Genomic DNA, 14,108 nt, shown 5'->3' with positions numbered 1-14,108 from the left:
GCCCACTCAAGAGTAGATTTTTGTTAATATGGTGTTTATTTCATTAATAAAAACATTGAATGTCGGCCCAGTTACTGGAAGAAAATGTATTTAAAAATTGAATCCAGCGATTTGGCCCATGGGCCAAGTTAAAAGTCTGTGGGCCAAGTCACTGGAAGACTCCAATAATGCTACTGGGCGTAGATACCTACTCATAGTAGGTAGGTAATATACTACCTACCTACAAAAACCCTACGATTATAATACAGTCTGTAGCTTGGCGCTTTGTTTCTCCATTGTGATTGTATATGTACCTACTCCCCTATACATATCTGAAATCGATCATTGACTTCTAAAGGTCAAGGGTAACGACCAAAACAATTTACAAAAGATTTTTATTTTTACGCCAAATAAAATATTACTACGGGCCTATTGTTTATGTAACAAAACGCCTACAAGCAAATTTGCTTTGAAATTTTAACGATTCTAAAAACATTCATGACTACCTATAAAGGTATGTTTCGTAAAATAGTAATTGATGGTGAATCACACATCTGTGAATATATTTGACAAAAGGTTTTTTAAATAGTCTACAAGGAAATCCTGAAAAAAAAATTTTTTAAACACTCGGAAAATATCTCCCATCTGAAAAGATGTACGGAATCTTTAGATTATGCCCGCATGGTTACCTGAAGTTACCCTTGTAACTTTGACCTTTCATCTCAAAATAACAGACGGTGAACCAAACACATAACACACAAAAACACTTTTCAAACGGTATTTTTTTTAAAGTAAGCCCACGAAAGTAAAAAATCCCCAGTAAATCTTAAAAAACCTTAACCTTCCGCACACCAATATCTCGCATCTGAAAGATTTGCGGCATCTTTAGATTATCTGCTTGAAGGTTACCTGGAGTTACCCTTGTAACTTTGACCTCATCACAAAATAACTGGACGGTCACACTTTCCAAACGGTTTTTTTTTAAAGTAAGCCCACGAAAGTAAAAAAATCCCCAGTAAATCTTAAAAAACCTTAACCTTTCGCACACCAATATCTCGCATCTGAAAGATTTGCGGCATCTTTAGATTATCTGCTTGAAGGTTACCTAGAGCAGGCCTGGCTCACTCCGCGCGGTACATCCGATAATTACCTACAGCGAAGCGCCCCGCCGGCGGGTATTATATCAGTCGAGTGTCACGCGCGCGCTCGTCAGGACGCTGGCGTGCGTTGTAGTATGATTATAATTCTATGATCGAAGTATTATTTAAAAATGGACATAAAGAGAAAGACATGTGGGAGTGTGAAACGGAACGCAAGGGAGTGAGTGAGACGGAATGAATGAGTGAGGAAGTAAGAACGACGGGATTTAAACAGAAGACGAGTAGTATTAAGACGGTTCTAAGACGTTCCTATTTTTTGTGGTTTATCCTGGAGCAAATACAAATAAAGCTGAAGAAATACAACCTGGGTTTCAATTCCTACAGCTTGGGGGCTCGTCCGGGATAGCCCAAGAAAAGGAAACACGACGATTCACGACGATTACGACGGATTGAGACGTGAGACGTATTTTTATCAATCATGAGACGACGACATAGTAAGCATGATTTCGAAGATGCGGAAGATGCTGGCCCGAGCAAGACCCTGGAGCAGCGCATACCTACTACTTTTGCCTATGCCGAGGAGCTGATCCCAAAATTTAGTGGTCGAGACCAAACTGTCACCGCATCAAGATGGGTCCAAGAGGTGGAGGAGAACGCTGAGATCTTTGGTTGGTCACCATTACACCAACTCATTGTGGGACGCAGATCACTCATTGGAACAGCGGCACTCTGGTTGCGGTCGGAGAAGCCATTCAGGTCGTGGGACGAGTTCAAAACTGGTTTACTCAAAGAGTTCCCGGATTCGTTAGACGTAAAGACAGTCCACGAAATGATGAGTGCGAGAAAGAAGGCAAATAGTGAGAGCTGTACTGATTACTTACTTGTCATGAAGGAGTTGGGAAGGCGCGGGAAAATGCCCGACTACGTCGCAATAAAATACATCATAGACGGCATCCTGATGAATTTAAATAAAAATAGTTTAAATTTAGCAGACGCAGTTTTATTGCAGAGAGATTACCACAGAGAACAAGATGGCGACATAGAGCGATTTGTCTATTAACTAGAGACGTAACTACATACTAGTGTAGATCTGCTGAATCGGTAAATAGGGTTCAATATTAATAAATACAACACTCTCACCTAATTTGAACCCTTGTTCTTAAAACATAACTACTTTAAAATAAATACAAATAACATTTTGCATCTGAAGTAAACTTAAAGACATATAACTCTCACCAAAAATTAACAGTTTTAGTAATGTGCAAGTTTCATAATACCAATTTTACTTCTAAGATACTGAAACTTGTCTCTAGGTAAAGCTTTAGTGAATACATCAGCAAATTGCTCCTTAGTACAAACATAATTGAGATCAATTTGTTTCTCTACATATTTCTCCTTTATAAAATTATATTTGACATCAATATGTTTACAACGCTTATGGTAATCAATATTTTTGATTAAACAAATTGCACTTTGGTTATCTATATTCAAACAAATTGAATCCTGATTGAATTTACCAATATCTAATAATAGTCTTTTCAACCACAAAGCTTCTTTTGTCGCAGAACAGGCGGCCATAAATTCCGCTTCAGTGGTGGAAAGTGCAACGCTTTGCTGACGCTGTGTTGCCCATGTTATTGCTGCGCCGTTTTTGATAAACACATATCCCGTCAACGACTTTTTTGTAGACGTGTCTTTAGCAAAATCTGCATCACAGTATGCCTCTACTTGGTTCTGCTGTGATGTTTTATAACACAAACCATAGTCTTTGGTTTCTTTCAAGTATTTCATTATTTTCTTGACAAATTTGTTGACAACAACGCGATAACTACGGCGAGTCTTATTGATACGGGCAGCGAGGTGAATCTCATGACGGAAGACGTGTACAAAACTATCGGCTCCCCAAAATACGACGACGGAAGATGTTTGACGTTGAGTGGACTCGGACGGACCGAAGTTGTCCCGTTGGAAAAAGATGATCAAGTTGTAGTACACGACATAGACGACTCTAGACACATGACTGAAATTGAGAAAATATTAGAAGACTGCAAGCCTACAGATGAAATAAAGAAAAGTAACGACTGTCAGATTGAACACCGACCTGTATCACGTATGAAACAAGCCGACGTCCTAAGCTGTTTAGTACTTACCGAGACGACTGCACGACTGAAGAAAGCACAAGATGAAGACGAACATATTCAGATGCTGAAAGAATCCTACCAGAATGACATGTTGTACCAAGAAAGAGATGAAGATGAATTATTATTTGTAGTACCGGAGAAGACGCAGAACGAAATTATAAGAGAGAATCACGAGGGAGGGAAAGAAAGACTGTTTAACCGGATTAATAAAGGAGATGATGAACTTGTTAAGATGATAGAAGAGGAAAACGTAGAAAGAATGAACGAGACAAGACCAGAGTTAAGAGAAAAGGCAAGAGAATGTGTGGAGACAATTCAAGATGGAAGTGTTAGAGTTTATAACAAGAAAAGAAAGAAAGCTAGAACATACGAGAAGAATTGTATTAAACAAGATTAGTTATAAGACGCTTTAATGTAAAGTTTTGAAATGAAACAGTCCGAGGGCGGACTGTACGCAGGATGGCCGAGTGTGGGAGTGTGAAACGGAACGCAAGGGAGTGAGTGAGACGGAATGAATGAGTGAGGAAGTAAGAACGACGGGATTTAAACAGAAGACGAGTAGTATTAAGACGGTTCTAAGACGTTCCTATTTTTTGTGGTTTATCCTGGAGCAAATACAAATAAAGCTGAAGAAATACAACCTGGGTTTCAATTCCTACAGACATATTGTGCGGCGTTCGGGTGTTTAAATTCGAAAAGTAATCTACCGGATTTATCTTTTTTTTTCGCTTCCCAAAGATGCTGAAAGGTTTGTTGGCCATGTAGGTAATAAATAATTCTTAGGATAGTATAGGAACCTAACCTACTATGAAGGTTTTCCATAATGAATGCATACTTACCTACATACGTACCTCATAACAAATAAGTAGATTAATTATTTTTTCACTAGACAGCAACCCTAACAGCGTAAGAAGAGTTCAGAGGCACGCGATAGAAAGAGACAAAACTTGTAGGTGAATAAAATTGTAGGTACGTAGTGCTGTGCGAGCTGAATTCCACTGTATCGCGTCGTAGCAAGACTCGCATTTATTTAAATCGTCTTGCGGAGTAATCCTTCTGTACCTGTACTATTACTTATTCTGTGCCTAGAGTAACCCTTGTAACTTTTTGACAAACGGCGCCTCGCATCGATTAGTTGAATTAGATTTCTAAACCCGAGCTTTCCGGCTTTGTATGGTTTGGAACTTGACGGCCTTTGAAGGAGGAAATTCCCTGATACTTTTCATTTTCAACTGGCTGTGCCTGTGACTTCGTACGTTTGGAAATCGTTGGAGTATTTTTTCTTGTTTCAAATTTTTTCATTGAGTTTCGCTGCTATTGGTGACGTAATAGCAGCCTTCCTAGATACGAGTAAATGGCCTATCCAACACAAAAATACTTTTATCATTCCAGAAATTAGCACTCAACCATCTTTAATGGTTATTGTGCCTGTTGTAACTGTTCAGCTGTTAGTCGTATAATTTTGTAAGTATAAATTATGTTAATATTCTACTCAAGGTATTTAGGCTTTATGTAATTTAGTTTGAGGATCTAATTAGTGAATTAGACCCGTGAATTAGTCGGATTAAAATCAAGATTCATTTTATCACCAAAACTCCGAAGACCGATTTAATGGGGAACAATCTCGAAATCGTTCGCTAATGTAGCAATAACGACGAGTAGAATTAAGTCGCTATTATCTCTCCGATAACGTGTCAGCACATCCTCTGTAAGGGTTCTGCTAATGGCACCAGACTGGGGAAATAATATGTAGTTACGGAATAGTCCCCTCGCGTGGAAAATAATATGTTTTGCATTTTCGTTTGGGTGGAGATAAGTACGCTGAACTATAATGGGCTTCATATTACTTTAGCGGTCACTGAAAACGAGTCTCGTCATACTTATGTTAAAATTTTATGTTACCTATCTATACCTATTTTGGTCATAATGGGTATTTAAACGTTCACAAGAATTACGTTGGAGAAATTAAAATACTCATTTGTTACTTGCCAACTGACAACAATTACTCCCCAAGGAGTATGCATAATTGCATAATGCATTTCCACAGAGTGAACAAAATAATTCGATCGATACCTAGCGAAAACATACGAGTGAAGAGAAAAATTCCTACTGCACCGACTTTAAAGGGCCTACGGTTGAGTAGGCCGTAATAACGAGCGAGCGTTGTCCAAGTTAAGCTTCTACCACACCAACGCGGGCAGATCGCCATTGCATTGGCCATTGATCGCGCCGTGATCGCGCACACACTATTCGATGGCGATCTGCACTCGTTGTTCTGGTTGAAGCATTAATCTGCAAACGAATGCGAACAACGTTCGACTCGCGAGCGAATATGCATTATAAAACTCCAAACGGCCACGTTTACAGAGGTCATTGACTGACGAAACTTTAAATAACTGAACTACATCCATTCTTACCTCGAGGACACGAACGCGCGGAAGTTTCCCTCCAAGTTAGCCCTCTGGGCTTGCCTCCTGCACTCGTAGTTGGTGCTGCTCACTCCGTGCATGTCGCCCGTGTGAGGCTCGTTCAGTGCTGCCAGTCGCAACTGGTGACAATGTTGCCATGTTAAAAACCAAATCTCTTGATTCGGATTTTTCTGCATTGATTTTGATGAGAAAATGAACTTGATGAAAATAACATCAATATTAAATACACAAACGTTCTATTTGGCTGAAACGCTTAGAAAAGAGCTTATTTCTAAATTGCAATTAGGCAAGAACTTTAGTTAGATACATTTCTTGATATAAAATATAACTATTTATCTAGTGTATTGGTAGTAACACAAAGCTTATAAAAATCCAATTTATTTTTTATTCTGTGTAGTAATTCTTACCCATGACCGTCACTAGTTTAATTTTTAAATCTTACTGGCTTGATGGTTAAAAATTAAAAATGAATTCTAAGACATTGATTTTAGAACGAAGTTGAATTTCGAACACATTCAAAAGTTCTGAAAGTCGTTAACCTTTGCCGCACCTTCCTTTTATCGGAGTTCTGATACATAGCCCGCATCGTCTGAATACGATCGCTCTCCATCTCCAATCCTCATCAATCACTGACCGATGCTATAGTAATTCAAATACAGGTTCAAAGCAAAGCCAATATTTATGGTAGGAATTAACAGAACTTAACATTATGAATGAATAAGTTATAGAATGGGGCAATATGTCCAGTTTGGTAGCGCTATTAACAAGTTTATTTTACTAAAATTAAAATATGAATTCTGGATAACTTTTAGTATGGGTGAAACAAGTATTTATGGTCATTCTTATAATATGTTAAATATCTAAGCAAACTAAACAAATGAAAGAAATTGTTTTGGAATAGAACCTACGCATAACTAATCTACTTAACTTTCAAAGAGTTACACAAAATCACATTTACCTTCCCACTCATTAGGGACCAGATTTGTAAAACCGGATACTGCTATAGAAATCTGGCCCTTAATGAGTACCCAATACAGTTACGTATAACATTCGTAGAAGACTAGTACATTTCTTATTCACATCCAGGATTTCTCCGAATCCAATCCAATTTCTTCACGTCTTGGAAACTAAGTACATACAGGCTCGTTAAGGTCAAAGCTCTATCACAAGCTCTAAGCTAATCAACGGGCAAAATAACCAAGGCCCTGATTGCACTGAGGGAATTCTAGTCCCTTTGTTCCTATTTTCCCACGAAATAGGGTTACGCACCTAAACAATTAAGTTAGTTGAGGGCGTCAAAATCCAGTTTATTAAGTCGCGAAGGGGTTAACTTGGGCAGCGATGGATCAATACATAAATACGTGAAGGGATATTCACATAGCTGTGAGACGTGATCGGGGCTTGTTTTGCACATGCGTCATTCGTACAATATGCATTCAATCATTCAATATGCATACAAATAATATATTTGTCATGGAATAGTAAGGATTAACACTTTCTTGATACTACAAGGATTTAGTCGCATTAAGTAAAACTGTAGAAAAGCTGCTATACTACATAGGACGAAAAATGAAAATACAATATAAAGCATGCAACAAGGACCCTCTGTTATGTAAAAGGGAGTGATACTAGTGGCTAATATAGGTACGTACTTTTTGCATACAAATCAGTAGTCAAAAGTGATTGACCAAATAGTACAGAGAAAGGTTTTTTTTGCGTTGGTACCCTACAAAAATTGTTAGCAAGTAATGCAAATAAGTTTGTCAAAAACTTACCACCGGTCCTTCCACCAGCTGATTTTTATGATGAACAAGACTAGACGTTTCTAGAATGTTCTGTATTGGCACTCTTGTTGGGCTGTTGGGTGGCGTGTGGATAGCTAGAAGTGATCCCATCTAGAACAAAAACAATTAGCATCAACTTCCACAGTTCCTACTTAGTAACGCTAGTTTAAAACTTAGTTAAATTGCAGTGTTATGTTTCAAATTACACGCCTCAAATGGCAAACAAGGGTGAATAACATTTCTCTTCCTGGTAGAGTTTAATTATGTTTATACTTAGATATTATTGCGAAAACAAATTTTGACTTTTTAAGACGTGTTTTTCTGACACACAATAAATTATTTAATGTCTGATAACAGAGTTTTCTTTGGCTAATTCTAGAAAACGCTTCTAATTTTATCTAGGTCTACTTTTTATGGGTTTAATTTTTAAAAAGCCGTAGAAAAAGAATAGTTTTATGGTGCACACGAAGAATTACTTGAAAAATCAAAGTAAGTAAGTACAGAAAATTTTACAAATCTACTGTTTCAGTAATTTCAATCCGATTTATAAAACATAAACAATCTACTAAAAACTCTAAAAATGAGGAGATTATAACTTAAACAAATGAAGCTCAGTCCTTACTCCCGAGCATATTCTGTATCCAGTTACAAAGAGTACGGTCCATTTAGAACTTTAATGCGAACGCATTAGAGCGGATAATATTTACAGTTGATTCTACACGGAATGGTTTTAACTTATTCAAGGCTTTACCCGATGGGACAAAGAATAAGTTCCTTTTAAATAATGCTGGCAAAGTAAAAGAGGTTGCTATTCCCAGTAGAGTAAACTTTATATTTTTTTCTCTTTGTTAAAATATTTTTTCAGATTAATCATACTCATGAGAAAGATTGTTTCGACGCAAAATAATCTTTCATTTTGTTAAATTACGACTTGTTAACCCGTATTACACTAATAGGCTCTGATAATAAAATTATGAGAGAGAAATGAGATTTAAATGAAATGAACAACAGGCATTGGAGAAGGTATTTAGGTTTTGAGTTAATTGACTAGTTACTAGACGGTTATTTACCAAAAACTAGGTCATTTAAATAAATGTATCCTTTTTCAGTTTCAGTCTTAAAATTACAACAAATTACTGTAATGGAAGAATACGTACTAATAAGGACAACCAAAGACCTTAGTTATTTACATTAAAGGTCATAGCAGACTTATCAACTCGGTAAGAGATCAAAACCGTATCGCCTTTCGCACGCGCTCTGTCAACCGCAAGGCGAAGTGTTTACGTTACAGTGCGGATAAGCGTGCGTTGCAGTAGGAAGGCCTTTGTCCAGCAGTGGACGTCTTTCGGCTGAAACGAACGAATACTAGATACGCATATTAGATACTGACCGCCTCGAGTTGATACTGTTACGATCCCTTTCCGGGTTGATAAGTGTGCTACGTCCTTTAAAAAGCGGCACCATACGTGTTATATTGACAACTTTGAACCTTATTACACCACATTAATTTAAGCTATTAACGATAATTACAAATATCACATACTAATGGGGCAGTAAATAGTACCTATTTTAATACCACAACTATAAAACAATTTCGTAAAGCTGACTGTCCATAGCGGGACATTCCAATTAGTAGAATTACTTCATAATTATATGCCATAGCGCTGAATTAGTCGTTCACGGAAACATTATTTGCCACTCTAATATATTACTGATAGTAGAACTATTTGAAGAATCATACGCGTATTATTAAACACGCTGATTGTCCTAGCACATACTAAAATGATATTTCATTTATGAATATTTTGAGGCGTGAACCAGATTATTATCTGGTTATGGTACTTTATGTAAATAGGACCTTAATCTTTTCATTACTTTTTTAAAGTAATACTTACTCCAACTTAGTGATAGTTTACATCAAAACTTGAAGATAGAAATAGGCAAATCTGTAGTATAGTAAAATCCAATGTAGGTACCTAACAAGTAGTGATTGTTAGGCAGCCATATAAAGAAGATTATTTTTCTTCTGCTGGTCAAAAAAAAGCCTCAGAATATCCTTCGCTGCTCACATCCAGGCGCTTCCTTCGACCCGCGACCTTCTTCACCAGGTCGTCGGGACACCAAGTAGGAGGTCTACCTACATTACAATAAATCAGCGACTCAAGGTGTAACTTACCGCCACGTACTGCCATCCAGTGTTGACGCGAACCAGCAAAGCTTGCTCTTGTATCACGTACGCTAATGTTCCTAAAGGTGTGTTCGCTCCCAGCTGAGAAAATAAAACATACATAGCACTTTTGCTCAGCATAAAACACAAGTAATTTCAAACGAAAATAAATTACGTCTAGAGACGTTTATTGCTGTATTTTCTTTCTCTCAAGACAAGAAATTAGTCTTAAAGCCTTAACTCAAATTATAATGTTTTAACCAAGTAGGTAACTAACTGGTATATAATTCTTTATGTTATTTTTATGATTGCAGCTACCATAAAATGCCATAGCAAAAATGTTGATTCGGAAAATCCAATACGCCTTGGTTCCACGAGTATTTTTGGCGCGGCAACCTTCCAAAGGTATATTTAAAGAAGCAGGCAAGTATTTAGTATAAATGGAATAAAAAATAAAAGCTAGATTCATCGCTTTAATAGGATTCCGACCGCGGGAAAATAGCTTTAAGTCACGGAACCGTAGTGCAACACTCCACCCGCGAAATAACTAGATACTTTTGTATAATGGCTTATTAGTAAGTCGATAGGGATTGTTTGGATTGGAATTCCAAGGCATTTTATGGCACTTTCATTACGGTTTTGAAGTGGTTTTGGAATAATCAGATGATTTTGTTTTTAATCGGAAATGTTGTTCTAAGCCACGGATAGAAGAAGAAAATGTTTTTGAAATGGTAACACAGGATATTTCTAACTAATTTCAATTTTCACTCTGGTAAGCAAGACCGAGAATCTTTGTTAAAATAGTCACATAATATGACACTATGGCGTACTGAGCACATGCAAAGTGTGTATAAAAGAAACATGAGCTATTCGTGATCTCAACAAAGTATCACTCGCCCAACGAATAACACCTAAGTAAGTGTTAATAAACTTACCCTGAGTAAGGAGTCAGTAGTTTTGAATATGATAGTCCCAACTATAGCTCTGCCATCTTCGTCATCATCGAATTCCGAGTTATCTCCCATTGGATCTAAGAAACCTAAAACAAAACGATATAATTAAAATCATAGCCCTACAAAATGCTAAAAGCAAAAAGATAATCAACATCTAGAGAGTGGTTTAATCTTAAAGTAATTTTCTGTAAGAGATTAGGTACAACAATAATTAATTTATCACAACTATTTGTCAGTTGAACAAGCTGTCACTTATTTATATTAATATTTGCTTCATACAGCATTTGAACCCAAAGCAAGCAGCATGTATTAATTTGTATCCTATTACGCTAACTACCACTCCAGGCAGCAGTTAAACAACAAAATAATATGCTTTCGTTACTAAAAATAGCACACACAATAAGAAAAACTCTAAGGCTGGGTTACACCATCTTACTTTAACAAACATCAAAAGTCTGTCAAACTCCATACAACACCGTGACTAGAAGTCACGGTTAAAGTAAAGTGGCGTAAATAAAAAGATAAAGCGTTTGTCATTTGTTTATAATTATTATTAATGAATGAGTACCAAGTGCACGTAAATACGCCTCTTGTAAATTAGATTTTCAGCTCGCAATAATTAATTCCTTGTTCAGTAACAATGGTCAATAGAGCGCGAAACTTTGTATTTGATACTCCATTGCGTTTAATTTATGGATAGTTAACAGGTTTATTTGGTTAATAGCATATTTCGCTGGCAAATTAGTTTATGTACTAACCGTATGACTCTGGGCGGAATTGCACTAAGTGGTTTAGATTTCGCAGAATGTTGAGCGGGTTGCGTTGTTTTCCTGTTAATTATATGATTAGAATAAGAATAAGAATAATAATAAGAAGAATAATATTTTTATTGATGTAATATCTACACTGTAATATTTTATATAGAAACCCTGGCTCCTAAACTAGTGTAAACTCTATTTCATTTTTCAATTATTAATAATTTACACAAATTCTTAACTCAAATTAATGTAAGTTCCTATGTGTTTCAGTATTAAAACATTTTACAGGACATACATACAGGAAAGAAATTTCCTAGTTCAGGCACTGGTATAATTTTACCTTTTGTAGCATAAGATTAGCCTAGAGTTTAAACTGTCAAATAAGTTATTCAATAAAGATTTTATTTATTTATTTATTTTAAAAATCCTATGAACACTCTTTTCAAATATGAATTAATGAATAATGGAAATCAACCAGCAATCAATGATGTAATTATTGATCCATTATGTTTTGACTTTTTCAATGCCTAAGTAAAATTAATTATTTTCGTAAGCTTGATTTATGACAAAACTTCCAATTTTAGTCGACGCAGCGTTGAAATTGTACAGATAAATGCAGTTTGCGCACTCACTACGCGACGTCAAGCAATAAAAACCTAAAATTCGAACGCCAACTTTTTGCTACAACGCTCTTAATATTAAACTTATTAACTTATTACTTACTTTTACTAAATTAAAACTGTTATAGTAGGCTTTAAAAGTACAATGTAATCTCTTCTGCGCTAACCATACATGAACATGAAGGTAAATTAATTCAACCTCCCGAACCCATCCCAACTAATATTATAAATGCGAAAGTAACTCTGTCTGTCTGTCTGTCTGTCTGTCTGTCTGTCTGTCTGTCTGTCTGTTACGCTTTCCCGCTTAAACCTCGCAACCGATTTTGATGAAATTTGGCATAGAGATAGTTTGAGTCCCGGGAAAGAACATAGGATAGTTTTTATCCCGGTTTTTGAAACAGGGACGCGCGCGATAAAGTTTTTCTGTGACAGACAAAATTCCACGCGGGCGAAGCCGCGGGCGGAAAGCTAGTCGGTAATAAAGGCAAATTGCTAATACGCGCGAAACAAAGGTCCGGAATCAGGCTATAAAAAACCAATTCGTTATTCATTGAAAAGTTCTTAATGCTCACCTGTGCCCGGCTCCCGCCGATTAATCCCTGGACTATCGGTCAATGTATCGGCCGGGGCCTCGTAAGGGCCGCCTGCAGGGCCCGGGGGCCCCGGGGGCCCCGGTGGCCCAGGCACCGGAACGTATTTCACATTCGACGCCGGGTTACCAGCCGGCCCAGGGGGCCCCCTCGCCCCTTCTTTCCCCGGCGCGCCCGGGGCCCCGTCGTAACCCCGGTCGCCTTTCTCACCTTTTATCTTTAAATAAATGGACTGTCGTTATTCATTTGTTTCGTGGTCGCAACTCCCCAGACCTTTTCGTGGTGTTTTTCTTTTTTTTTGCCGGCAAACGATTCGATTAATGAGCCAGATACATCAAATAACACGAAATTCTTTGTAAATGTCTTATTGAATGCAAAAAAGATAAAGACATCGTTTTGGAAACAAAGTCACTTTATTGGATCTTATTTCTGATCCCATAAAATTTGATGGTTTTTTATCGTTACAAATTATTTTTTGTCAATGTCTGCTATTATTTTTATCCTTTGTAGTCTTTGTTTTAGCGATGTATAAATAACATAGAGTAAATCATACAAGACAAGTAGGACAATAAATAGCTTACCTTTTCTAAATCTAATGGATTTAATCCAGAATCTCCTTTCTCGCCTTTAGGCCCTGGGGGTCCCGGTTGGCCGGCAGCCCCAGGTGGACCCTGTGACAAATACTTGAAATAAACCTTTTTTGTCTCTTTAGCGCAGCAAAAGTGATAAAAAATAGTGTAACAATGTAACATTGGGCTGTAAATATAGGTTTTATCATGTTACAGTAAAATATTTAATAGTGATATACCTACCTAGGTGTCTGATGCCCGTTTTCACGATCAATCCCTAATTTTTAAGTGACCTCTATAAAAACAAAATGCCTGTTATTTGTTTTCATAGGGGTCATTTAAAATTGAGGGATTGATGGTGAAAACGGGAATTAGTTAGTCAAACAATAATGTTTTTTTTGTCGTAAGAGACGTTACAACAAGAAATACTTAGTAAGGATTAATGTATTGTATTTTTAGTATAATGTATAATTTGTTGATTCACTATTTTTGTCAAACACGGTACTATTTTGTCTTACCGTCCATCCGGGCAGGCCTATGTCTCCTGAAGGTCCATTAGTGCCAGGTGTGCCTGGCGGGCCAGGGAGGCCTGGAGGACCTCTGGGGCCAGGTGGTCCAGGGTGGCCCCTTTTACCCCGTGGCCCTGATTCGCCTTTATCTCCCTAAAAAAGAATACATAATTATGATCTTTGACCCTTAGTAAATAGAATAGTAGTAATTATGAAAAACCTTTGATTGTTAAACAAAAGGTTGCAAAATTTTTACCTTCGTCAATACAAGCGCTTCGTCCCTTGATATTGCCACTGGTCCTGGGGGACCCGCTTCTCCCTTGTCTCCTTTAATGCCAGCTGGACCCGTCAGGCCCTGGGTTCCAGGCAGCCCAGATGGCCCGATGTCCCCTCGCTCGCCCGGTTTCCCGTCATTACCCGGGAAACCCTGTGGTCCTTCCATGCCTCTCGTACCCTTTTCACCCTAGTATTACATAACAACATTTATTATACCCGGGAACATTAATCAA

At 37.4% G+C, this 14,108-nt stretch overlaps 1 protein-coding gene across 1 annotated transcript in view; it reads right to left on the bottom strand.

Moving 5' to 3' along the window:
* The window catches only part of LOC114364674 (collagen alpha-1(V) chain-like), a 38,990-nt gene that overhangs the window by 4,085 nt on the left and 20,797 nt on the right, over positions 1–14,108 (bottom strand). The window contains exons 10-18 of the mRNA XM_028320905.1: positions 13,856–14,062; positions 13,609–13,752; positions 13,103–13,192; positions 12,504–12,738; positions 11,312–11,383; positions 10,536–10,639; positions 9,610–9,702; positions 7,425–7,544; positions 5,638–5,768 (exon numbers count right to left, since the gene is read on the bottom strand). Of these exons, the coding sequence (XP_028176706.1) occupies positions 5,638–5,768; positions 7,425–7,544; positions 9,610–9,702; positions 10,536–10,639; positions 11,312–11,383; positions 12,504–12,738; positions 13,103–13,192; positions 13,609–13,752; positions 13,856–14,062 (1,196 nt within the window). The remainder of the gene's footprint in view (positions 1–5,637; positions 5,769–7,424; positions 7,545–9,609; positions 9,703–10,535; positions 10,640–11,311; positions 11,384–12,503; positions 12,739–13,102; positions 13,193–13,608; positions 13,753–13,855; positions 14,063–14,108) is intronic.

The sequence above is a fragment of the Ostrinia furnacalis genome, unplaced genomic scaffold, assembly GCF_004193835.3.
Source record: "Ostrinia furnacalis isolate ACB-3 unplaced genomic scaffold, ASM419383v2 OfSCF7458, whole genome shotgun sequence".
Classification (NCBI taxonomy): Eukaryota; Metazoa; Arthropoda; class Insecta; order Lepidoptera; family Crambidae; genus Ostrinia; species Ostrinia furnacalis.
This window is presented reverse-complemented; position numbering and strand designations above follow the sequence as displayed.